Consider the following 27,794-nt stretch of genomic DNA (forward strand, 5'->3'; position numbering starts at 1 on the left):
AGTAAAGTTGAAATTCATTAAACTTCAACTCTAATTCGGTTAACACCTACGGATACACAACACGCCCCCACTAACATGTATATGTGATACACACATTAAAGGCCTGCTACCCGACCCAAACGTGATGAGACCCGACAACATGTGTTGGGTTCGGGTCGGATCAAGTCCCTCCTCTGGGTCCGGCTTTCGGGCTCTGGTCGGGTCCGAGTTCAGGTCGGACACACATAGGAAATCTTGCATTTTGCTCTGCTGGAACGGAGAGTGTAAAAGTTAAAAAAAACTTACCTGAGCTGGAGAGCGGGACGTCAAGGAGGGAGACTCAGGCGTGGTACAGTGGCACAGTGGTTAGCACCACAGCCTCACAGTTCCAGCAGCAATGTGGTTGACTCTTAACTGCCCTCTGTAATGGTCTTGCAAGCCACTCAGTTCAAGGGCAATTAAGGATGGGTAACAAATGCTGGCCTGCCAGCAATGACCACATCCATGAAAGGATAAAAATGGTTGCCAATATCTGGCTTTAACAATAAGATTTCCTTTTGCAATGAGCACTCTAGTTGAGTCCTGCAGCTCATCACAGTGCTTCTCTTTATTTTTCACACAGCTCTAGTGGTGTCATTGACGTAAACAGGAGGAGCTAAGGCTCATTACCCACAAACCATCCACTGACATGATATTTTTCTTTGAAGAGCTCAGGGATTGTTGCATTCCAAAGGATGAATATATTATGACAACATAAAATCTGATCTGGTGTTGACTGTTGACATGCAGGATCCTTCAGATGTTATCACACTGAATCTGTATATTCAGGGATTGGAATCCCTATCTGCTGGCTGTCGGAGTTTGTAAAGCAACATGAGTAACCCAGTAAAATTGGCTGCCCTCTCTTGCTGTTGCCTTACTGTGATACCAAACTGGATGAATTCCCCAATAATATTGTTAAAAGGTAGAATGACTACAAATAGAAGGGATTTCAGTCAGGATGATCAAGTAATGGAAACAGTTTGGGCAGAATTAAGAAACAGAAAAGCATGTAAAATTTGGGTAGAAGTTGTCTACAGACCTTCTAATAGTAGTGATGTACTGGAGGGTATATACAAATATAGAGATTTGGGACTCGTAGCAAAAATTAATTTGGTTCACTAATTTTACATTTTCTTTTCAAACATGCTTATACATAATTCAGGCAAATTGATGCATAAAACCTGAATACGCATAGAGTGGAGCTTCAAAGAAAAAAAACGTTAAAAAGGAGAGAATTCAGAATTAGGTTTATTTAAATTGCGTTTTTATATTGATCCATAAATTCAATACATGCATTTTATAGATTATATAGGCAAATTATGCATTCCACCAGAGACACTTAGCAATTTGCGATGCATTTGGTTTAGAAATGCCAATTTTTCGTCTCGTGGCTCCCAATAGTTTTTATTTTATGCAATTTTTTTTAGAAAAGGCTTTTTGGGTATATAAAAAAATCCCTGTCCTAAACAGTTCAGGAAAAGCTCTAAATTACGCTGGAGCTTATATTCTGTTTTGTTGCAGCCCATCGTATTCCACAGAAATTAGCTGTTCAAAAGTTTTGAGCTATTAAATGAAAAACGACTACTATCTCACCTTTTATTACATTACAGTGCAATATACACTGTGGCTCCACTTAACTTCAATGTTGAAAGTTAACTGACAGTTTATTTATATTTCACAAAAAATGCAAATCATATGTTTGAAAGTAACTATTGGAGTTAGGTGTTATTCTGCTAATTGTCTGTCAATGGTTTGATTATGTTGGCCGCGTTGAGGACATCTGCGTTGGAGGTGGCAGGACCGTATCTCCAACACAGAAGTCCTCGAGGCGGCCAACATCCCCAGCATATACACCCTACTGAACCAGTGGCGCTTGAAATGGCTTGGCCATGTGATCCGCATGGAAGATGGCAGGATCCCCAAGGAAACATTGTACAGTGAGCTCGTCACAGGTATGAAACACACCGGCCATCCATGTCTCCACTTTAAAGATGTCTGCAAATGCGACATGAAGTCCTGTGACATGGACCACAAGTTGTGGGAGTCAGTTGTAAGTGATCACCAGAGCTGGCGGGCAGCCATAAAGGCAGGGCTAAAGAGTGGTGAGTCGAACAGACTTAGCAGTTGGCAGGAAAACAGGCAGAAGCGTAAGGAGAGAGCCAACTGTGTAACAGCCCCGACAACCAATTTTATCTGCAGCGCCTGTGGAAGAGTCTGTCACTCTTGACTTGGCCTTTATAGCCACTCCAGGTGCTGCTTCACAAACCACTGACCACCTCCAGGCGCTTACCCATTGTTTCTGGAGACAAGGAGGTCAAAGAGAGAGATAGAGAGAGGTTTGATTATATGCGGTGAACGGTGTTAATTGGGGTCTTAGTCAAGCACTTATAAGCAGACCCTCACTAAGACTGCTGGAGGGTTTGAGTGAGGAGCTATACCAGTAAATGTAAAACTGAGTTTTTATGGGCTCCAGCATTTTCCTTCCATAAACGAGCTTTCTCGAACTTAACATTCGGTCTTAAATGATGTTTACAAAGACCGGGTATTTGTTACGTAGTTGTTTTCAGTTTCCTGTACTTTGAACCAGTTCAAATAGTCGCGATCCACTTTCCGATAACTTACTGGAACATTCTCCAAGGACGTTTCGGATTAGCTGTCCACTTTCTACAAGATTAATGTCAAAGCTAGTGGGGCGATAGCTCAGACACATTTAATTTGGGTTTCATTTCCGATCGAAACTCTTCTTTGCCAATTCGCCATTCATATCAAAACGGAAGGTGTTCAAAGGGTAAGAAGGAACTAGAAGCTGGAGGGCTAGTTTGATTGTTGCATTCACTTTCACCAGCACAGATGTGCAGAGAGACAGTAGAGGAGCTAACCTTGGATCACTATACTAACACAAGCTGACAGACTGGACAGTGGCTCGAGCCCCACTCGCTCCCCGCAGATCCTAGCGCTTGATTCTGGGATCAGTTGTGCAGTTGCTCTGTGTTGAGATCCCCGAATCATTCACAGCAATTATCAAGGTCTCGGCTTTTGAATGGTTACTTTTCTTAGGTCAATTTGATGCCCTGTTTCGTGTTGGGCTGATTATACCTTTGTCGCAAAATATGGAGATCCAATCTGACTTCCAGAAAATTTGAGAAATGTTTCCTTGACACTTGTGTCGAATGTATCTCTCTTCGTGTAGTTTGTATAATTGAGGAAATTGGGTAAGGGGGTGGGGGAAGTATTAGTAACAAATAAATGCAGTAAACTATTTTTAAAAAATTCCATGCAATCAGCTGCAATATTCCCAGAACTGGAAAGGAAGAGAAAAACAGCCAGGGATCTCACTGCTTGTTTCTATCCAATGCTAAAAAGGAAAAGAAAAACATCGCTTAAGTGTAGCTTATTGGTTGCATTAGAGAGCAGTAGCCCTCCATCATCAGCAGTTTGCATTAACCGTACTATAGATGTCCCCCAATTTTAAACCTTAAATTTTAAGTGTAAGAAAATGTACGTCAGAATGAAACTGCTTTTCAATTTTGATGACAGACGAGAGCAGACTTAACTGTTTCATTCTGCAACAGAAAATGTCATTGGTAGTCAATGCCTGGTAAGTCACATGCATGTATGCATGGAGTAATGTGAGTGGGAGACTAATGACTGGCAATAACAATCCCTGCTACCAATATTCCAGATCTCTAACCCGAGTTGCTTATCAATGCAGTGTTCTTTTGATGAAGCTGTGCGACCAAGAGCTAATAATCGTCAGTCTGATATTTCTTACCTTAAAGTGGTTTTGCCCTATTTGAGACAGAAAGGTATCTAGAAATAAAAAAAAGTATAATTTTCATCACAATGAATTCTAAGACAAAGTCACTATGGCTGGAAAAAATATCACTGCATCATGTGTTCTTGGACAATGCTTTTGAAAACATGCACAAAAGTACTTAAAAGGCAGCAAAATCCCATTAAAAAAGTGATCCCAGTGATGGTATTGATGATTGTTGTGTGCCGTAGTTTACTGCAACAGGATTACGGCACCAGAGCATAAATCTGATTGACCCTTCCTATCACCTCCATCCCTCTTGATTTCCTGCCCTTCCTGCCCAATCCCCTTCCTTCCCAACCCCTCCGCCACCCAGCAGGTCCTGAGGGTCGTTGTTGGGGAGGCAACTGACGCAACCTCGTCCTAGTGGAAGCAATGAGCTTTCGCCACATGCTTAATTGGCATCTGCTGCTTTCTGGCAATATGCTTACAAAATCTGAGGCCCAATCTTAGGTGATTGCCATACAATCTAGGCTGACACTCCAGTGCTGACTGAGGGAATGCTGCAATGTCAGAAGTGCCATGTCTCGAATGACCTGTTAAATGAAGGCTCGGCCTGTCCCCTCATATGGATGTAAAGGTTCCATGGCACTATTTTAAAGAAGAGCAGAGGACCTCTCCCTGGTATACTGGCCAACATTTATACCTCAAATAACCACTGAAATACAGATTATCTTGTCATTATCACATTGCTGTTTGTGGGATCTTTGCTGCACACAAATTGGCTACCTATGTTACAACAGTGACTACAGTTCAAAATAATTTATTGGCAGTGAAGCATTGAGATGTCCAGAAGTTGTGAAAGACTGTATATAAATGTAAGCCTTTCTTTTGTTCTCTCTCTCTCTCTCTCTTCCCGACTTCCTTACCAGAAGCTAAGGATGCTATCAATTTGACTAATTTTCTACGATTGCTTGTTGATTCATGATAACATTAATTAATTCTTATATAAAAACAAAATACTGCAGATGCTGGAAATCTGAAACAAAAACAAGAAATGCTGGAATCACTCAGCAGGTCTGGCAGCATCTGTGGAAAGAGAAGCAGAGTTAACGTTTCGGGTCAGTGACCCTTCTTCGGAATTAATTCTTAGGCTGGATTGTGTCCTAAACAGAGATTGAATGGCACTAGTCATTCAATAGACTTGCCCTTGACCATACACTTTCCATGGGGTTGTGCGTAGCAAGTTCCTATCAGCTAACCATCCAAAAAGTGGAGTGTAAATAGGCAAGCAACTGTGCATCTCCTGAACCAATCAGATTGAGGAATCATTAATGAACTGCACAGAGGTAGGTTTTAAGGAGTGTCTTAAAGGAGGAAAGCGAGGTAGAGGAGTGGAGAGGTGTAGGGAGGGTGTTCCAGAGCTTATGACCTAGACAGCTGAAGGCACAGCTACCAATGGTGGGGTGATTAAAATCGGCATGCTCAAGAGGCTGGAATTAGAAGAATGCAGATATCTCAGGGTTGCATGGCTGAAGAATATTACAGAGATAGGGAGAGGCCAGACCATGAAGGGATTTGAAAACAAGGATGAGAATTTTAAAATTGTGGGATTGCTTAACTGGGAGCTGATGTAGGTCAGCGAGCACAGGGATGATGGGTGAACAGGAACAAAACTGAAATTTGCTGGTAAGGAGTTTTTTGAATTGCCTAGTGCATTAGACATTCAAAATTCCTATACTGATTGGAGCATTAGAGATGATCTCAGTACAAGTTGTGGTTATTTTTTTGAAACAATAGGCAAAGAAAATTTTGTACGTGTGGACACATTCAAAGGTTGTTAAATGCAGAGATAGACTCAGAAAGTATCAGGATATTTAAATCTGTCTTTTCTGATTTCTCAACGTGTTTTTCTTGTAAGCAGCTGAGGTGTATCGAGATCAGGAAGGTCTGGGGTTTAATCTCTGGGTGTGAAACACAAAAATTGCCCTGACTGTTCAGTTGTGATGCATCTTCCGAAGGAAGATCTCACTCCTTGAATTTATGCCATTTCTCCAGGTTTCAAGATTTCCACTTATCTTCCACTGAAGTTATGGTGTAAGAGCAGGGGACCTCCATGGGAATAGTGTCTTTTATAACAGGGCTTATGCAATGAATACCATTTGGATGAAATATCAGAAACCTGTGGATTTGTATCCTCTTTCTCAAGGAATCAGCAACTACAGAAGAGGATTGTAGGAGAGAACATTAGCAAGAAAAAATGTGCTATTAATAAATTAGTTTCGGCATTATTGAAGTTTCCATTTCTATACTGTTGTCAGTTCACAGATTCTGAGATTCAAGCTGGAGAATTTTAAGTAAATCCTACAAAATGCATTTGTTAGTTTTAACATTAAGTTGCAAAATAATTAGCATTCAAAATTTTCTAGAGATGGAAATGTATCTTCCATCAGTTATATATAGTTATTCCAATTTCCTGACAAAACCTAACTTATGATGCAAAAGAAATGTGAAATCAGGTTGATTAGATTCCTGAGATTTAATGATTTTTTTTGTGTTGTCTTTAAATCAACAGGTCAATTGAATTCTGCAAATGGGCTCATACCATATAATAAGTCTACTCTACGCTGTCTTATACACAAGTACATCTTCTGCTGAAAGTAAGTACTGAAGTGCTTCCCAATTTACAGCTCATTCAACCCCAACGGGCAATGCAGTAATACAAGTTAATGAAATTATTGGTTTTCATGGTTCGTGACTTTAGATTGTGAGCGTTCAGTGACAGGAATATTTAATGAAGACACTAAACTACCATGTACATGCAATTCAACAAATCTGAAAATATTTAATCACATTGAACAGAGCAAATATGGAAAAACTTAAACCATGCCTATCTTTAACTCAACGGAAAGTGTCAAAGGAACTCAGGGTTGAATTAAATTACTTCATCAAGACTCACAAGATGTATCACTGGTAATCCAGAAAACACAACTGTCAGAAAATGGGACAAATAAATATTATTTGCAAACAATTTCTGGTCACGTCTGTCAAGACATCACACTGAAGATTAAAGGTAAGTCAAAGTATACGTTCCCTGCTATTCTTCCTTGTTGAATATTGGTTTCCTTTCATTGGCAACAAATTCCAGGTTTATTCTCACCCTGAAAAAGCTTGACATGTGAGATAGATAAACAGCAAGTTATAATGAATCAATGATCAGTTCACTACTTTTTGGTGGTGTTGGTTGGACAACAAATGTTAGCCCAGATACCCAGAGAACACCCTGCTCATCTTTAAATAGTACCACAGATCTTCTCTATCCACCTGACCAGGTAGGTGCAGGTCTCAACTTTATGTCTCATCTGAAAGCCAACAGTTGTACTTTGAAAATATACTTCCTGTTGGTTGATTACAGAAATATGGTGAAAAGGTTTGTGTGTTGGACTGTATTTCTCACTCAGTGAAAAAGGAAGTGCAGTTGTAGGCAACCACACTGAAAAATTGTGCAAATTTATAATTATATTTACACATTAGTAATGACTGTAAATCACTTTAATGTAAATCAAATTGATCGATTTTGTCTTCCAACATGTTGCTTTACTACTTTGTTCTAAATCACAGTTGAAGCCATTTGAAACAAATAAATTACTATTTTATTGTAAAATCTGATTTGCCTGAGGTGTTGGGTTTCATATTTTGTTGAATAACATATGTGAATACATTTTTAAAATCTAATGAATTTTTTTACTTTATTCTTGCTTTGTATAAATAGACAATGCACAAAGATGTTGTACCTTATGAAGGTTAATAAATAATGTATTTGTTTCAACTGCTTTATTCATTCTTGCTAAAATTCTGGACTATTTTTCGTGCAATAAATGCGTCTGTCGTCTTCCGTTAAATGCGGTGTAAAAATATCGAGATAAAGCTTATCACAAAGAGCTTTGCAAAATAACAGAGTCTCTGATTTAAGTTAAAGCTCCACTTAAGTCATGGAATCTGAGGCCAGTTTTAGTCTTAATATAAACAAACTCTGTTGGTCCCATAACTGTCTCATAATGAGCTAGAATTCAGTTGTAGTCTACTGAAAGATTACGCTGTTCTCATGGTGTCCTTAAGCCCAAGGAGTGTCGTAAGCAATGATCTTTAATTGTGAGATTGCTTAACACACTCCTTCGGCTGAATATTACCGCCCCTCGGCGCGGTGGGATACACATGGGTCCCACTCTGCATTCTTAAAGGGTTCAACTTTATGTATAACGTGGAAATGGGTATGGCTCATCCTACATTGTGTGATCCTCTGCTCATGAGGATCCATATGTGCCAGAGGCAAAATCAACAGGCAGGTGCGATCCACGCAGAGGCTCCCGGTCATGAGCAGCATCCCCAAGAGGAGCTCGCTATTAGGATGGCCGTGCATCTACAGGCCCCACATGACATGCAATCGGATCTCAGAGCACCAGTGTCAGAGGCAATTGCGCATGTTGAGAGGGTGGTGACATGTCTCTGTGCCCTACTCAAGGATGGCCTGCAGCCCATGGGCTCCAGTGGACATCCCATGCCTTTGTTCCTCATAGTGGCAGCGGTTCTCAAGCCTGGCGCCTCTGCAGCTTTTTAGAGGCCCACCAGAGATGTTTGTGGGGTCACACAGTCAGCAGTGCGCCGCTGCATCAGGGATGTCACCAATACCCTGCACCGGAGGGCCAGTGAGTATGTCCGCTTCAGGACTGACTTGCACAGCCAGGGCCAGATGGCCATTGGTTCTGGCACCATTGCCGGAGAACTATAGGTTGTAATGTTCAAAGACTGCACTCATATGGCCTTCAAGTGCAAACCTGCTGCTGTTCAATATTCAGTGTATTTACACCTAATCTGTACTAATGCTTTGTCTTTCAACACACCATTAACATATTGTTTGCCTTTGCTCCGTGACCTTTTGGTCAGCTATGTGGCCTGGTCCAATCTGCACCTTCTCCTTTGTTATCTCTTGCCCCACCCCCACCTCACTTGCTTATAATCTGTGACTTTTCTAATATTTGTCAGTTCCGAAGAAGGGTCACTGACCCGAAACGTTAACTCTGCTTCTCTTTCCACAGATGTTGCCAGACCTGCTGAGTGATTCCAGCATTTCTTGTTTTTATTTTAGCTATTTTCTTTGCTGCTCTGCACAACTACACACCCAATAGGGGCCAGGCCTGGCATGATGAGGAGAAACATCAACAGGATTCCTCCCCGGGCTATGAGGACGCTGAGGACCTACAACATGAAAGACACATGGGAGGGCAGATGGCACCCAGGCTCTGCATGCAGGGCTAGCAGTGAGCTAGAGACGAATGGCAGTGACTTATCAGACAAAGGCAGTCTGTTCCATAGGAACTGACATGAGCTCTGCAAGCCACACATCACCCTCATTCACCTGCTGTGCACCAGTCCACATCTGCAGCATCCCTGTGTAAACCATTAGAGGCAGCAGCTGACTGAGCCAATGCCCAAGTCACTGCATCTGTGGAGATGCTCATGTGTAATGGTAGCAGGGCAATGATGTTATTGCATACGTTGGCTCCCCTGAGGGCCATCAGTGCAAAGGGATGTGACATTGGCGCTACATGCTGGCACACATCATTCACGCAGAGAAACGGAGACACATGTTGGTGAGGAACATTTAGTGAAAGATATATTTACATTGCCGTGACACCCTTGCATTCCCATTTTTGTGAGTGTGTTCTCTGTGAACCTCTGTAATACCTTTTATGGTATATTTCAGTCCCACATCCTGCAAAGTGCAAGATTAAGATTATTCACCCAGGTGCGGCCTGCCTACAAGAAGGAATGTTACACTTGAGTGGGCGAAGAGGATCACAACTTCACAGGACCCTGGGACACAGCAGGGTAAGTATGTGGCAGCAAAGCAGAAAGTGCTGGGGTAACTCAGCAGGACAGGGAGCTTCGGTAGAAAGAGAAGCAGAGTTAACTTTCAGGTCTGTGAACTTGGACACATTAACTCTGCTTCTCTCACCACAGATGCTGCCTGATCTGCTGGATTTCTACAGCACTTTCTGCTTTGCTGCCAGATTGACAGCAGCCCCACTCTTCAACAGTCAGGTAAGTATTCTTTGACAGCTGTCAAGTAGCAGGTGCTGAGCTGCTTTAACTAGGGCCCCAGCACCTGCTGCACAGCTGTCAAAGGGTTACTCGCTGTGCCGAATGTCCCGCCTGTTCCCACGTAATATGGTGGGGGGCGGGGGGGAAGCTTGGCGCAGTGATGCTAATGAGCCCCTCTGCATAATATCATGGGGGCTCTACGGCGGCCGCTAAGTGCGGGCACCCCACTGAGTTTAAAGGGTGCCACCATGGATGAAATTCAGCCCCTTGTCTCTGTTACAGGCCAGTCTGGTTTTGGGTATCAGTAAGTTAGGAGCATTTATACAGTTACAGGGTACAATGAAAAAACAAACCCAACATTTTCAATCATTGATGCTTTTCAGATGTTCCTGAGGAGCAGATTAACTGTTCAGATCTTGTCAAATAAGAACCCTACAATCTTAGTTCTCGTTCATGCAAATTTGGATCCAGCCTTTGGAAAATGTGTGTTTTGAAGATCTGTTTCTTAGTACAGACACTCGGATGGCTAATTTCATACATAGGGCTGAATTTCATCATCATGACGTGTGGAAGTGCCGTCGCGAACCCCCATGATATTATGCATTTAAATAGAGGAGGTGGAGCTGCTGCCCCGATGACGTAGATGGGGTAGCTGCCACATACCTGGCAATGGCGTCCAGCACCACCGCGCAGGTGCCAGCACCATTTTTAAAGGGCTTCAAGCCCTCAGCAAAGATTTAAATTTTTAAAGATGTATTGGAATTAATTTTTAATTAAATAAATACTTAGGAGATGGAGGCCCTTTCCCAAAACCCCCAATGGTCTTTGCATTGCCCTTTATTAACAGAAGTTATTTTATTCCCGACCCAAACTTTCCTCCCAAACCTTCTCACTTTTGCCATTCAATTCCTTCCCACCATCCCCACAGTCAATTAAAATTGCTTTCCTCACTCTCCCACCCTGAAAATTTTACTCCTCCCACCGCCCCACCAGTTTCTCACTCAGAACTCCGTGTGAAGTTCTGAAGACACGGGAGTTGCATCTGGTGGCTATAAAATCGGTGTGGGACGGCTGCTGCCAACAGGTAAGTTCATTTGCATCCAATTTTTGTTCATTCAAATATTTAGATGAAGGCCCCGTCGCTTGGCAGAGGGGGGGAGGGGGCGCACTGAGGTCTCCGGCCACCAGTAAAATGAGGGAGCCCTTCTCGACATCAGGGGGGTCGAGGCGCACCCCCCACCCCCCCCCCCCCCGCCCCCGATGGCATCGAGGGTCTGGTACAATTCAGCCCATTATGTCACTTGTATGTCATTAATAGCTTTCCTTTTAATATATTGTATCTTCCCTCTTGAGAAGGCACTGAACCTGTGCTGCATTATTGTTCCTTAGGTGTCAATCCATCTCTGATAACTTGTCAACAGTTCTCTGTTATTCTTATGTCAGCCTTGACTGTGAATGTGAGCAGGTTATTTAACAATGTTAGTTTTCACAATTAAGCCCGACACTGGTGATTTAACTTGCGGTTATTGTGCCGATAATGGCCTTAAACTTTGTTTGTAGTTAGCGCCCTGTTACTGTTGATGCTTTGGTTTCCACCATTTTTGCAAAGGTCTAACACTGGGCTGTTAAATTGTCTTCCTGTTTATGGCAATAGACTTTCTCTAATATATAAATTGGTGTCTGATGACAGGCATAGGACATCAATTGCCATTTTCGGACAGAACTGGTTGAGCATATGTGTGCATATTTTATTGTCAGTACAGCTGAAGAGGTCTTAAAAGAGATGTTTTGAGCAGAAGTGCTCTTCCAGGGCAGAAAAATATTATCTGGGCTATTGCCACCCTGGACTTCTCTCTCTTTCTACCCCATCCATGATTGCTATCCCACCCAGGCTCACAATGGTTATTGGCCAGGTCACATGATATTGTACCTGTCCAAATACAGAGAGAATTAAATGAAAAGAAAACATTTGTAGGCCTACAGGGAAAGAGTGGGGGAGAGGGACTACGTACGTTGATCTTGCAGAAAGCCAGCATTGACAGGAAGGGCTGAATGGCCTCCTTCTGTACAGTAACCAATCTATTATTTTAGGTACAGCCTATTCAGCTTGCTTCTATTTAAATGAGGGCCTATGCCTCAAATTGACTTCATCCTGTAAAAGCTTCTTTAGGCATGTGAAAAGGAAAAGATTAGCAAGGACGAATGTTGGTCCATTGCAGGCGGAGACAGGAGAGTTTGTGGGGGAGAATGGGGAAGTGGGGGAGAGACTAAACAACTACTTTGTGTCTGTCTTCAGACACAGAATAACTCCCAGAAATACCAGGGAATCAAGGGACTTGTAAAAATGAGGAACTGAAAGTAATTAGTATCAACAAAGAGTTAGTATTCGAAAAATTAATTGGATGAAAGTTGATAAATCCCCTGGATCAGATCAGCTGCATCCCAAAATATTGAAGGAGATAGCTATAGAGAGAATGGATGCATTGGTGGTTATCTTTCAAAATTCGTTAAATCCTGGAAGGGTTCCTGCAGACTAGAAAGTAGCCAATGTAACCCCACTATTTAAGAATTGAGCGATAGAGAAAACTCAGAACTTCAGACCTGTTAGTTTGATGTCAGTAGTAGGGAATGTGTTAGAATCTATTCTAAAGGCTGAGATAACTGGACACTTGGAAAATAATGGTATAATTGGGCAGAGTCAACATGGATTTATGAAAGGGAAATCATGTTTCACAAACCAGTTGGAGTTTTTTTGTGGATGTTACTTGTAGCATAGAAAAAGGAGAACCAGTGGATGTGCTGTATTTGGATTTTCAAAAGGCGTTTGATAAGGTCCCACACAGGAGGTTAGTAAACAAAATTAGAGCACATGGGATTGGGGGTAATATGTATTGAGAATTGGTTAACAGACAGAAAGCAGAGAATAGGAATAAATGGGTCATTCTCAGGATGACAGGCTGTTCCTAGTGGGGTACTGAGAGGATCAGTGCTGGGGCCACAGCTGTTCACAATCTATATAAATGATTTGAATGTGGGGACCAAATGTAATATTTCCAAATTTGCTGATGACACAAAACTAGGTGGGAATGTAAGTTGTGAGGAGGATGCAAGGAGGCTTCAAGGGGACTTGGACAGTCTAAGTGAATTGGCAAGGACATGGCAGATGGAATATAATGTGAATAAGTGTGAAGTGATCCACTTTGGTAGAAAAAAACAGAAAGACAGAGTATTTCTTAAATGTTGAGCGGTTGGAAAGTGTTGATATCTAAAGGGACCTGGGTGTCCTTGTTCCTGGGTCACAAAAAGCTAGTACGCAGTTGCAGCAAGTAATAGGAAGGCAAATGATATGTTGGCCTTCATTACAAGGGAATTTGAGTACAGGAGTGAAGATGTCTTGCTATAATTGTATAATGCCTTGGTGAGACTGCACCTGAAGTATTGTGTACAGTTTTGGTCTCCTTAACTAAGGAAGGATACACTTACCATAGATGGAGTGCAACGGATGTTCACCAGACTAATCCCTGGGATGGTGGGACTGTCTTATGAGGAGAGACTGCAGAAACTGAAGAGTATCGAAGAATGAGAAATGATCCCATTGAAATTTGCAAAATTCTTACAGCGTGTGACAAAGTAGATGTGGATCGGATGTTTCCTCTGGTTGGTGGGTCTAGAACCAGGGGGCACAGTCTCAGAACAAGGGGCAGGCCATTTAAAGACTGAGATGAGGAGGAGTTTCTTTACTCAGAGGGTGGTGAATCTGTGGAATTCTCTACCCCAGAGGGCTGTGGAAGCTCAATCATTGAGCATGTTCAAGACTGAAATCGATAGATTTCAGGATACTAATGACATCAAACGATATGGGGATAGTGGGGAAAAATAGCATAGAGAAAGATGATCAGCCATGATCTGTTTGAATGGCAGAGCAGACTCGACGGGTTGAATGGCCTACTCCTGCCCCTATTTCCTATTTGCAATTTTGGGCCTGATATAGGATTCCCTGGAGTATAAAACGTAGTAATGTTAATTTTTCTCTTCACATAAAAATATTTGTTGAGAGAGCACAAGATAAGGTTCAGGAGGGAAGTTACAATTATAGATTGTTTTTTTTTAATATTGAAAGACTTCATTCCACGGGATGTCTTGGCTGATGGGGCATGCACTCCATCCAGTGTTTTTCAGTAAAACTTCCTTCAATGTTCGAAAATATCTCACCTCCCTCCCCCCCCCCCCCCCCCCACCCCCTCACTGGAATTAAAACTAAATATCAAATTTAACTCACAAAATTATATTAGTTAAATATTTTTAGAAATAAATTCTTTCCATTGCACCTCATCACATCCTTCTGGGTGTTTCAAGGTGCATCTTTGAGCAGTGCTGGGGAGGAAAGTTTAGTTCTGATGAAGGTTCACTGACCTGAAACATTAACTCTGCTTCTCTCTCCAAAGATGCTGCCAGACCTGCTGAATATTTCCAGCATTTCTTGTTTTATTTCAGATTTCCAGCATCCATAGTATTTTGCTTTTATATTAGGAAAGTTCAGTGACGGCTCAAACTCATTTCTTTTTTTTTGGTTGAAACTTTTATTTGCCAACTTGCCTGCTGGCCATTCACATTGAAACAGAAAGTTTAAAGGAAATCAAAGTGGGAGAGGCAGCTGTTTGTATTTTCACCAGCACAGATGTGTAGAGAGTTAGTGGAGGAGCTACAGATAACCTTCTCTAACTGTTTGTACTGACACAAGCTGATAGAGGCTGGTAACTTTCCCAGGTTGGATAGTGGAGCGAGCCAACAGTCCCACTCGCTCCCCACAGATCCCACCACTTGCTTCCGGGTTCAACTGTGCGGTTGTTTTGTGTCGAGATCTCCTGAATCAGTTGCAACAATTGTCAAGCTCTCGGATTTTGTTTGGTGACTTTTCCAGGGTCAATTTGACCCCCTGTTTCGTGTTGGGCAGATGGGGATAAAGGTACAATCTGATACTCGTGTAGAATGTGTGTGTATACTTGAGGAGATTAGGTAAAAGGATGGGGAAGTATTAGTTTAACAGAAATAAATGCAGAAAACGGCTTGAAAATAATAAGTTCAATAGCCTCAGTATTCCCAGAAAAGCATCCAAGGATCTCATTGCTGGTCTCGATCAAATAACTGGCGCGGGAAAGTGGAATACTAAAAAAGCAATTTTTTTTAAAAATCCCTTAAATGCAGTTCTGTGACTCCATTAGAGAGCAGCAGTTACATCAAGATCTGTATTACTGTTCACAGCAGGAACAGATTCATCCCCCAGTTACCGATTACGTTGGTGCAATGTGGTTCGTGCTCTCTTCACTGTAATAAATCTCTGGAACTGGCTTCGCCTTGCAGGGTGGGATCATTTCTTACAGACTTAGTCGGAATAATGGAGCCCTCCATCATTAGCACCGTGCATCACCCGGATTATAGATGTCCCAGTTGTAAAATTCTAAACTCAGGCAGCTGGTGGAACTACTTGGAAACATTCAAAGTTTGTTGTTGAAAACAGAGATAAACTAGAAAAGCATTAGGATATTTAAACCTGACTTTTCCGATTGCTCATTGTGTTTATCCTGTAAATAGCGAAGCTGTAGAGAGACCAGGAAGGTCTGGGATTTCAACTCTGCTGTGGAGGCTGGAATTGCCCTGTCAGTTCACTTGTGATGCACTCTGTGGTGGAATAACTCGCCAACACTCACTCCTGGAATCAGGGTTTCGACTGATCTTCCACTGAAGTTAAGATGGAAGATCGGGGAAACTCCATGGAAATTCTTCCCCTTTATATCAGGACTTGCACAACAAGTGCTAGACATGTGGGTGAGGTATCAGAATCTAACGCATGCCAATAACTAAAGAAGAGGTGGACAGGTGAATTAATGGAAGTGGGACAAGGGAGCAGGCAGTCAACTCTCTTCCTGGGGTGGGTTATCTATTTAACTATCTAACCCCTTCCCAAAAACCCGGGCATGATTCCATCCCCACATCCCCAACTGACACCCCAGGATCAGGGATCAGGTCTCCCCCCAAGATCTGGGAAAGGGAGCCCCCTTGGTGCTAGTAGCAGCTGCAGCCTTGTCTGGAATGTGCCCCTCCCGAACAGAAGCCAAGCCTACCAAACATGTTGAATTTCAGGCAGGGAGCCTTGCTAATAAAAAGACGCACGCTGTGGATTCAAAACTACACAGCATGTGGGGAAATCCGAAAGCCTTGTCCACCACTGTCTGCAGAACCTGCTGCTGTCAAGATCAGAGCCACAGACTTATTGCAGTGTCTTATGTGTATACTGTTTTCAGTTTTGGCTTTCTTGCTTTGAGAATTGTAAGAAAACACTGCAAAATGCACTTGTAAGGTTTACAGAAACACATAAAATAATTGTGATCATTCAAACATTTCTAGCAAATATATCTGATGGAACTTTTAATTCAGTGAAATACAGTTCTTTGACATTCCTGACAAAACCTAACTTATGATGCAAAAGAAAGTGAAATTGTCGGGGCCATGATCAGATCAACCATGATCTTATTGAAGCTGGAACAGGTTCGAGGGGCCGAATGGCATACTCCTGCACCTATTACTTATGTTCTTAAATCAGGTTTGATTTGATCTCTTAGATTTAATGATTTTTCTGTATTGTCCCCCAATAAGCAGGTGAACTGAATTCTGGAAATGAGTTCATACCATACAATAAGTCTCCTTTATGTCATCTTCTATGCAAGCACACTCAATGCACTAAGTAAGTACTGAAATGCATCTCGATATAAAGCTCATTCAACAGCAATTGTCATTGAAGTAACATGAGCTAATGAAAATTATTGTTTTTCAGAGCTTGTGAATTTTGATTGTGAGGATTTAGTGACAGGAATATTTAACGAAGATCCGAAACTACCATGTCCATTCAGTTCAAGCAATATGAATACATTTGAGCTCATTGAACAGAGTAAATGTGAAAAGGATGGAGAAACATTAATCTTTAATGCAACTGAAAGGGACCAAGAAGCTCAGGGTCGAATTAAATTACTTCATCCACATTCACAAGATATATCATTGGTAATCCAGAAAACACAACTGTCAGATGTTGGGGAATATAAATATTACCTGGAAACAACTTCTGGTCACATCAGTCAATACATCACACTGAAGGTTAAAGGTGGATAAAATTATAATTTCCCTGCTTGTTCATCCATGTAGAATATTGGTTGCCTCTAATTTAAAATTTTAAGTTCAATAGTTGCAGCAGTCCCAGAATTAGAAAGGAAGAAAAGGAACCAGGGATCTTACCACTGGTCCCTATCAAATAATCATACTGGAAGGTGGAATGCTAAAAAAGAAAATAAAAAAATCCCTTATGTGTAGTCTAATGTGTCAGCTGTTGTTCAGTTGCTAGCACTCTTGTCTCTAAGTTACAAGGTTCTAGGATCAAGTCCCACTCCACAGCTTGAGCACAAAAATCAAGGCTGACAGGAGCTGTTTTCTGGACAAAATTTGAAACTGAGGCCCCATCTGCCAGTTTAGGTGGATGTAAAAGATCCCATGGCAATATTTTAAAGAGCAGCAGTGGAGATATCCCTGGTGTCTGGAACCAATATATCTTCCTCAATCAACATCACAAAAATAGATTATTTGGTCATTATGACATTGCTGTTTGCGGGAGTTGTGTTTCCTATAATGATAACTAAACTTTAAAATACTTCATTGGCTGTAAAATGCTTTGAAATGTCCGGTGGTCCTGTAAGGTGCTACATAAATGCAAAGTTTTTTTCTATTAATTAGCAGCAAATTCCAGTTTTATTCTCATCCTTAAAGAGCTTGACATGTGAGACAGGTAAACAACAAGTTATAACGAAGGCCACATTTAGAGAGAAAAGAAAGAATGATTGTGCATTTATATAGCCCCTTTCACATTCTCAGAGCCTTCCAAAACATATTACATAGAATGCTTTGAGTTGCAGCCACTGTTGTTGTGTAATCAATCTCAACAACCAACTTGCATGGAGAGAAGTTCCACGAATGACAAAGCGAATGATCAGTTCATCTGTTCTTGGTGGAGTTGGCTGCACAAAAGATGTTGTCCAGGACACCAAGAGAACACTTTATTTTAATTCTTCCATGGGATGTGGGCATCACTGGCAGGGCCAGCATTTGTCGCCCATCTCTAGTTGCCCTTGACAATTGAGTGACATGCTAGGCCATTGCAGACAGCAGCTAAGAGTCAACCACATTTCTGTGGGTATGGAGTCACATGTAGGTCAAACCTGGTTAAAACAGCAGATTTCCTTCCCTAAAATACCTTAGGGAACCAAATGGGCTTCTATGGCAATTAATGATACCTTCATAGTACCATGATTGAGACTAGTTTTCAATTCTAGATTTTTACTAATTATTTGACTTTAAACTCCATCAACTGCTCTTATGGGATTTGAAACTATGCTCCTAGCTTATTCATGTGCATCAATAGTTTAGTGATATTACCACTACACCACCATCATCTTTGAATAATATATTGGGATCTTTTCTATCCACCTTAGCAGCATGTGTAGGCTCAATTTAAAGTCTCATCTCAAAGACAACATTTTCAACAGTGCCTGCTGTGACAACTGAGTGACTTGCTGGGCCATTGCAGACAGCAGCTAAGAGTCAACCACATTTCTGTGGGTATGGAGTCACATGTAGGCCAAACCACGTAAGGACAGAAAAAAGTCACATGCAGGCCAAATCAGGTAAAGACAGCAGATTTCCTTCTCTAAAGGGCATTAGTGAGCCTGATAGGTTTTTATGACACCTCCAAAGCACCATTATTGAGTCTAGCTTTCAGTTCCAGATTTTCACTAATTAAGTAAATTGAAATTCTAGCAGCCGCTATGTTAGGATGTTAACCCATGCCCCCACATCATTAGGCTGCATTATTAGTTTAGTGATACTACCACCACACCACCACCTATGAATAGTATGTCAAGATGTTTTCTATCCACCTGAGCAGGTATATGGAGGTCTCAATTTAAAGTCTCATCTCAAAGACAACATTTTCTACAGTGCCTGCTCCCTCAGTACTGCACTGAAGTACCAGGCAGCATGATGTTCTCATGCACACTGTGGAATTTGAACCCACAGCCTTCTGACTCTGAAGTGAGATTGGTCCCAACTGAGTCAAGCTAATACTTTTTATTTATTTTCAATCAGCAGCAGCATAAAATGTGATAACTTTCCTTTCAATAACATGATTTTCTAATGCTGCTAAACAGTGCTGTGCAGAGGGATTACTATCGCATATATTTTAATGTATTTCTGTTACTCTGTACATTGCAGTTTAAGAAATCAATTTTTTATTCCTATTTTTAATATTGTTAAAACAGTGCAATTGTGTTAGTTAACATGGTGTGAGGCTGTCCCCATTAAATTACAGCAGTGTTCGAGATTAATAATTTTTTTTCCAATTGAAGCATTTAAAAATCAAGTCAAAATGGCAAATTGGTACCATTAAGTATTTTCCTCTATCTCATTCCTAACCTAAGGTAACCTAAGTGTAATTAATTTAATATCATATATCTGGAAGTTATTGTTTCCCAAGAACTGTTGTTGCTTTTTGCTGTGTGGGAAGGAAGTGTAAAAACTGCCTCTACAGCTCTTTTTCATGACATCAATAACAATGCAATCATTCTTTTTAGCTCCACACAGTTGACAAAAGTGACCAATTACACAAATACCACGCTAATGAGAATAACAAATCTCACTTGTGAAACGACTAGATACTGACAGGTTCAGTTTCACTGGTTTGTCAATGGGAACCTCACATCTGAGTCTCATAATAGTACTGTAGAAACCCCACAGGGATTGCTCAATATCATCACAACATGCTCGATGTATGTACAAGCTACTTTCTAAATTAAACAAAAATGATAAAAGAAAGGTGTTCTAAAATCTGAAGCTCTGAATAGTTTCAAATTCAGTTATTCAACTCAAAATGACATTGGTACCATTTCAAGCTTTCCTGTATCATAGCCCTAAACGAAGATAACCTAAATTCCACCAGACGAATGCAATAAATCTGGGAATTTTTGTTTACCAAGTAATGCTGTTATTTCTTGCTGGTGAGGGAGCAGGGAGTGTAAAAGCTGCTCCTATATTATTCTATGCCTCTCCCTCATTACCTTAATAACAATGCAATCATTTTCTTTTAGCTCCATACAGTTTGCCAAAGGTGACTTTATTCCCAAATCTCACAACCACAATGAGAACGACAAACCTCACTTATGAAACGATTGGATACCCACTGGCTCAGATTCATTGGTTTATCGATGGAAAAAGGAACCTCACATCCAAGGCTAAAACTAATAGTATAGAAACCCCACAAGGACTGTTCAATATCACCAGCACACTTCAAATCAAAGAAGGAATAATTGCCTTGGAAGGCATTTGTACATGTGCCGTGTGGAATGTGGAAGACCAGGTGTACGAGGTGCAAAAACACTTTCCAAGTAAGTTCATAGCATTTTTTTAAATCTCAGAAAATGATTTTGTTTTTGTTTTCAAAATGTAGAAAATGCTGTAAGACTGCATTTAATACCCACAACTCTTTGCCCTGAGAAGGCTGTGGGCTTTTTTAAACTATGCATTCCTTTTGTTTCGGTTAAATGTCAGCATATTTATTGCTAATTAATAGAAGAGTACATATAAATGATTATTATACAGAGGTTGATGGCAGAATTTACAATTAATTAAGTTTTCTTCTCCCACCCCCACGTTTTGGATCATTTACCTAAGTGTGATCACCAAAGAGAAGAGAAGAGAAGAGAAAGAAAGAAAAACAGTTTTCACAACGGTCGGTGTGATTGCTGGAGTATTTGTATTTGTAGCAGCAATCTTGGTGGCTTTGTAATATAGTAGTAAAAGGATTCCAGGTATGATGGCTGTGTAAATGTTTCCGGTTCTTTTTAAAGCTTTTGATTATTCCATCAATTATGACATAATCCTCTGTTTTAAAATATTTTTGGTTAGCTTTGGCTTTGAATACAGCCCATAATCTGGAAATCTGATAATTCACTTTAACCATATCATATGCCAATCATACAAGTTCCAAGGCTTAAAAAAATGAAATTTAATCTGCAACACTCTGGCTTCAAATTCCTTCTGTCTTTCTAATTCAAAGGCAACATCGAGCAGAGGTTCACATTTCAGTTAGTGATAGCCACAATTTAAAATGAGTGAATGTCATGAGCCAAGTGGCAGTTTGATATCTAATTCTATCACCAGGTTTGTGGGAGACACCCATCTCTCTATTGCCAATGCCCATCGATTCTGGCACCCTGCCGATCTCCAACCCTCCCCCACTGCAGCAGTGCAGAGAACCACTGCAGGTTCTCTGCCTCTTCCTGGAGTTGTGTGCTCTGTTCTCCTGCAAGGAGAGAAAGCAGAGTTATCATTGTGAGAAAAGGAAGGTATGCAGAGGAGGGAAGGACAACATTTGTGAAGGGTGACTGTGAGGGATGGATATGAGATGGCACTGAGCAGGTTGGCTTCATTGAAATTCTACCCATGGTGTTTGGTATAGCGAAAGGCACATGAGTGAGGGGCAGGAAGGAAACATTCTTTGTCGGAACTGAAACTTTAAACCAAATTCATTATCTAGTTGTGGACACCACTGGCAAAGCTGGCATTTATTGCCAATTTGAGTTGCCCGAAAAAGTGCTGATGGGCCTTCTCCATTGTAGTTTGATACAATAGAATGACTTGGTAGGCTAATTCAGAGGCCAGTTCAGAGTGAATCACTTTGGTGTGGACTGGAATCACAGAAAGACCAGTACTGACTAAAGGACGGCTGCTTTCCTTCCCTAAAGGACATTAGTGGAGCAGTTGGGCTTTTAAAACAATGGTCTAAAATAGATCAAAGCATCGTGGTACCAGCTTTCTTTTTTAACTGAATTCAAATTCTTGCACTGTGATGGTTGGATTTTAATTCATGTCTTCTGAATACTAGTCCAGACTTTCGGATTAGGAATTCAGTAAGATAACCACTATAGTATCGTACCCTCCTAGTCAGGTAAGAGGACTACAATCTTCTATACAGGTTGGACAATTATTTTGGATCCCTTTGGTTATAAAAGCATTACTACAGTTGGACAAAGGAATAGGAGAAATTATTTGAATGTTAATTAGGGAAAATGTAAGCATTGCTTATAACTGTCAATATTATCACAATTGTACGGAGATTACTGCCCTACTTACACATGATTAGGAGTTTTTTTGAACTGTAAGCAATAGTGTGTTAGCTGTGGTTCATGATTCTGGACTCAAGTCCCACCCCAGGGCTTGAACACAAAAATCAAGCGGACACTCCAGTGCAGTACTGAGGGAGTGCTGCACTGTCAGAAGTGCTGTCTTTCAGATGAAATGTTAAACCGAGGCTCGGGTGGATGTAAAAGAACTCACGGCACTGTTTCAAAGAAGTGGGGGTTATCCCTGTTGTCCTGGTCAATATTTATATCTCAATGAACATTACAAAACAGATTATCTGATCGTTATCACATTGCTGTTTGTGGGAGTTTGCTGTGTGTATACTGGCTGCCACATTTCCTGCATTACAACAGTGACTACACTTCAAAAGTACTTAATTGGCTGTAAAGTGCTTTGAGACATCTGGTGGTCGTGAAAAGCGCTATATAAATGCAACTATTTCTTTGTTTCTAATGAACTGAAAATTTTCAGAGCCAAAAATCTTAACTCAAATCAAATTTCATGTACCAGAAATAATGAATTTAATCTTTTGTTGCTTCTATTTCAGCAGTTCGGAGAGAATCCGAAATCCGAATGGTAGGTGTAGTTTCAAACATTAGCTTATTTTTGAAGGCCTTGTGCCACTGTTTTCATAATTTTGTTTTTTTCTTTTAACAGATAACAAGTGACCAGAAGGCTGATGTTTAATCGCGATTGCAGTGAATAATTTCTATTTCTGCTTGTGAAGTATGCACTGACATCCGATGTTATGGTCTACTTTCATTTTGTGACATGACAGCTCAACCATGTCATTTAGTATCATCTGACTAAAGAAAGGTGGTTTTACAACACACATTATTTCAAGCACTGTCACTTTTCTCTTCAGTGAATACCTGGAAACTGCAACTATTTTTAATGCAGTTACTGTCCAGGATAATACTTCTGATTGATCTACAGCACCGTGCTAAACTCTTCACCATTTGTTTTTCTGTAAAGAAAAAATGCCACATATTTGTTGCCTACTAGCATCATTGCTGAAACACTGGGTCCACAACAGAAGACAACCACAACTAGAGAGCTGGGTTCTCAATCCTGAAAGGTGTCATTCAAGGGGTATCACTGTTTTACAACTGGAACAGTAAATGGATCAGTGTGCGACATCACAACACTCTGTAAAAGGAGAAGAAAATCTTAGACTTAGTTGTACTTTGAAAATATACTTCCTGTTGGTTGATTACAGAAATATTAGAGTCATAGAGTTATACAACACAGAAACAGGCCCTTCGGCCCATCATGTCTGTGCCGGCCATACAGTACCCAACTATTCTAATCCCATATTCCTGCACTTGGCCCATAGTCTTGTATGCTATGGCATTTCAAGTGCTAATCTAAATACTTCTTAAATGTTGTGAGGGTTCCTGCCTCCATCACCTCTTCAGACAGTGTGTTCCAGATTCCAACCGCCTGCTGGGTGAAAAAGTTTTTCCTCAAATCCCCTCTAAACCTCCTACCCCTTACCTTAAATCTATGCCCCCTGGTTCTTGACCCCTCCGCTAAGGGAAAAACTTTCTTCCTATCTAACCTATCAATGCCCCTCAGAATCTTGTACACCTCAATCATGTCCCCCCTCAGCCTTCTCTGCTCTAAAGAAAACAACCCTAGCCATTTCAGTCTCTCTTCATAGCTGAAATGCTCCAGCCCAGGCGACATCCTGGTGAATCTCCTCTGCACCCTCCCCAGTGCAATCACATCCTTCCTATAGTGTAGTGACCAGAACTGTACACAATACTCCAGCTGTGGCCTAACTAGCATTTTATACAGCTCCATCATAACCTTCCTGCTTTTATATTCTATGCCTCAGCTAATAAAGGCAAGTATCCCATATGCTTTCCTAACCATCTTATCTACCTGTGCTGCTGCCTTCAGTGATCTATGGACAAGTACACCAAGGTCCCTCTGACCTTCTGTACTTCCTAGGGTCCTACCATCCATTGTTTGATTAGATATACAGCACTGAAACAGGCCCTTCGGCCCACCGAGTCTGTGCCGAACATCAACCACCCATTTTTTATACTATTCCTACGCTAATCCCATATTCCCAACAAACCTGTTCCTATATTTCCCTACCACCTACCTATACTAGTGACAATTTATAATGGCCAATTTACCTATCAACCTGCAAGTCTTTTGGCTTGTGGGAGGAAACCGGAGCACCCGGAGAAAACCCACGCAGACACAGGGAGAACTTGCAAACTCCACACAGGCAGTACCCGGAATCGAACCCGGGTCCCTGGAGCTGTGAGGCTGCGGTGCTAACCACTGCGCCACTGTGCCGCCTTGCCTTGCCTTATTAGTCCTCCCAAAATGCATTAACTCACACTTCTCAGCATTAAATTCCATTTGCCACTGCTCCGCCCATCTTACCAGCCCATCTATATCTCCCTGTAATCTAAGGATTTCCTCCTCACTATTTACAACACTACCAATTTTCATGTCATCTGCGAACTTACTGATCATATCTCCTATATTCACGTCTAAATCATTAATGTACACTACAACCAGCAAGGGTCCCAGTACCGATCCCTGTTGTACACCACTGGTCACAGGCTTCCAATCGCAAAAACAGCCCTTGACCATTATCCTCTGCCTCCTGCCATGAAGCTAATTTTGGATCCAATTTGCCAAATTGCCCTGGATTCCATGGGCTCTTACCTTCTTAACAAATCTCCCATGCGGGGCCTTATCAAAAGCCTTACTGAAGTCCATATAGACTACATCTACTGTTTTACCCTCATCTACACATCTAGTCACCTCCTTGAAAAATTCAATCAAGTTAGTTAGACATGATCTGCCAATGACAAAGCCATGCTGACTATCCCTGATTAATCCCTGCCTCTCCAAGTGGAGATTAATCCTGTCCCTCAGAATTTTTTCCAATATTTTCCCAACCACTGATGTTAGACTCACCAGCCTTTAACTACCTGGTTTATCCCTGCTACTGTCCTATAGAAGAAGGATAGGGATGATTCAACAGCAGAGTGTTCACCTCCTTTGGCTGGAAGGGCAGGGCTGTTGGGACTGTTGGTTTCTCTTAAGGTCTAAGGTAATATAATTTAGTGAGTCTTCACCGTGACTTGGTGGATAAAGATATTGTCAGTGTGGTACTAAATGACACAGACCAGGAGGTTCAATTCCTGGTTGGTTCTGAATTAGCCAATCTCACCTCTGATTCAGAAGGTCATAGGCTCAAGCTCCACTCCAGGTACTTGAGTATAGAATCCAGGCTGACACTTCCAGCATCCCACGAAAGGAGTGCTACACAGTTGGAGCTGCCATCTTTTGGATGAGATGCCAAAACTAAGGCCATATCTGTCCTCTCAGGTGGATGCAAAAACCCTGTGGCACTATCTGAAGGAGAACTGGGAGTTTTTCCCAGTGCCCTGGCCAATATTTATCCCTCAATCAATATCACAAAAACAGAGTATCCGGTCACTATCACGTTGCTGTTCGTGGGAGCCTGCTGCACGTAAACTGGCCCCTACGTTTCCTACAATTGTGATTACACCTCAAAAGTATTTAATTGGCTGTAAAGTACTTGGAATTGTCCTGAGGTTGTGAAAGGTGCTATATAAATGCAAGTCCTTTCTCCTTTCTTTAGCTGATCTCAGTTGAGGAAGCAATTAGAGTGCAACAATTGGTCTCATTCTCCCAAGCTAGGGAGAAGAATGAAAAAAATGAGCCAAGGTTCTTGCTCTTGATCGGTATCTGGTGTATGTGTGTATGTGTGAGGGGGACAGAACTGGGCCACTGCATCAGCATAAAGGGCCTAGTGACACTCACTTCTGAAGAATGGCCACAGGGGTGAGCTACCCAGAGAGCTACTGGTGCCCACAGAATTGTACCCCAGCTTGAATCAGTATTTTCAGGAAAGGAAAATGGAACAACACACTCAACTGAATCACTGCTCTGTGATCACTTAAAAGAGGACAAATTTCCTTTGGGGAAGGAACACACAGAAGTGGAAAAGGCCATAGCACTCCTCATCCACTCCCTGTGGGAAGCAAACCACCACCATGGGTATCCCAATTGTTCAGGATTCAGAGATCTGGACAACTTCCACCAGTCAGGGGGTTAAATTAGTTGATACTCAAGAGGGAGGCAAACTCAAATCATTCATTGAGCAGAATCTTGGATTTCAACAGAAGGTCACTGGTTGATCAGTGGGCAACTATGTCACATGAAATAAGGTTTGTGGTTCAATCCTTGTTCTGTGCTGAGGTGGCGGGGTGGCAGTGGGTGGAGGGTTGGTGTTAGGATTGACTCCGGTATCGGTTAAGTTTCCCATTGCTGTCCAATAGCACTGCTGAATGGGTGTTTCCGGCTTTGTTGCGATGCCCACCACAGTTGACCAGCTATAATGTATAGACTAAACATAAAGAGGACTGGTTGGGTGAGTGACAGAAAGCTCCCATTGCCTGTACCTCAAGTATGGTCTTCATGAAAGGCCGGGGTAAGGAGATAAAGTATTTAATACAAATTTAATCTGTTTTTTTTTCTCTGTTTAGCTCTCCCCATGCTGCCCAACATTGTTGAGGAGTCTCCAATGCAAAGCCACCTTCCCTAAAGGGTTTCTACTCCCTCCCTGAGGACAGGTTCCTGGTCTCCATTCAGCCTTCCCTGCAGATGCCATGACCCAGTTCAGGAATGTACTGTGGTGAGATTGGAGGATTAAACTCACAGGACAAGCACAGCCATTATCTAACCACAAGAGTGAAAATTATTTCTTTCTTTTCCTTCAAAAATGTTGAAAGTTACAGTGCGGTAAAGGCCCATTCAGACCTGGAAGGTTCCAGGTTCAAATTGCAGTATGTGCTGAGTGAGGTGACCTCAGCTCTTTAATTGGCCTCATGCCCCTTGGCTCATGAAAGGGGAGGAGAAAATTGAGATTCCTGACCATTATCCAATACTTGAAAGGGCACATTGTGAACAGCAGTCAACTACAGACTCAGGCTCGGCTGTGATGCCAATCCATGGTTGAATAGCCGGCCAACACTTACTCTCTGGACTCACATATGAATAATGGCTATTAAGGCAAGTGATTAAAGGGTGATTTGGGCCTGCAGAACTGTATCCAAGACAAAGATCAGTGCCTTCAGAGGACAGGAGGAAACACAAGGGGAGGGTATGAAAAGGTTTGTGTGTTGGACTGTATTTCTCACTCAGTAAAAGAGGAAATGCAGTTGAAGGCAACCACATTGGAAAATTGTGCAAATTTATAATTATATTTACACATTAGTAATGACTGTAAATCACTTTAATGTAAATCAAGTTGATCTATTTTGTCTTCCAACATGTTGCTTTACTACTTTGTTCTAAATCACAGTTGAAGAAATTTGAAACAAATAAATTACTGTTTTATTGTAAAATCTGATTTGCCTGAGGTGCTGGGTTTCATATTTTGTTGAATAACATATTTGAATACATTTTTAAAAACTTTTTTAGACTTTATTCTTGTTTTGTATAAATAGACAATGGACAAAGATGTTGTACCTTATAAAGTTTAATAAAACATTTATTTGTTTCAACTGCTTTGTTCATTTTTACTAAAATTCTGGACTATTTTTCATGCAATAAATGCATGTCTTCTTCCGCTAAATGCTGTGTAAAAATATCGAGACATAGCTTATCAAAGAGTTTGCAA

The 27,794-nt window shown here is 41.4% G+C and overlaps 1 protein-coding gene across 5 annotated transcripts; it reads left to right on the forward strand.

Annotated features, from left to right (window-relative positions):
* Window positions 1–2,613: 2,613 nt before the first annotated feature.
* On the forward strand, window positions 2,614–27,552 carry LOC137384284 (CD276 antigen-like). 5 transcript variants are annotated; one of them, XR_010977558.1, is made up of 9 exons: window positions 2,614–2,809; window positions 6,351–6,848; window positions 16,532–16,619; window positions 16,710–17,033; window positions 20,062–20,358; window positions 20,645–20,781; window positions 22,662–22,690; window positions 22,772–22,930; window positions 26,659–27,552. XR_010977558.1 is itself a non-coding variant. In XM_068058090.1 (5 exons), exons 2-5 carry the CDS (start codon window positions 16,553–16,555, stop codon window positions 20,647–20,649), a joined length of 693 nt encoding a protein of 230 aa, XP_067914191.1. In that variant the 5' UTR covers window positions 14,581–14,843; window positions 16,532–16,552; the 3' UTR covers window positions 20,650–20,998. The 5 variants fall into 5 exon arrangements, 1 of the variants encoding a protein (XP_067914191.1); XR_010977557.1 differs by lacking the exons at window positions 2,614–2,809; window positions 6,351–6,848 and adding an exon at window positions 14,581–14,843; XR_010977559.1 differs by lacking the exons at window positions 2,614–2,809; window positions 6,351–6,848 and adding an exon at window positions 14,581–14,843 and having other exon boundaries at window positions 22,772–22,840.
* Window positions 27,553–27,794: the final 242 nt, after the last annotated feature.

Source organism: Heterodontus francisci, chromosome 26 (assembly GCF_036365525.1).
Source record: "Heterodontus francisci isolate sHetFra1 chromosome 26, sHetFra1.hap1, whole genome shotgun sequence".
Lineage (NCBI taxonomy): Eukaryota > Metazoa > Chordata > Chondrichthyes > Heterodontiformes > Heterodontidae > Heterodontus > Heterodontus francisci.

What these genes read in the sequence shown, in the direction of transcription:
- LOC137384284 (XM_068058090.1), top strand. Translation starts at nt 16,553, where the DNA reads ATGAGTTCATACCATACAATAAGTCTCCTTTATGTCATCTTCTATGCA. An exon ending in AAGCACACTCAATGCACTAA is followed by an intron (nt 16,620 to 16,709) that starts GTAAGTACTGAA and finishes ATTGTTTTTCAG; the next exon opens with AGCTTGTGAATTTTGATTGT. An exon ending in CATCACACTGAAGGTTAAAG is followed by an intron (nt 17,034 to 20,061) that starts GTGGATAAAATT and finishes ATTTTCTTTTAG; the next exon opens with CTCCATACAGTTTGCCAAAG.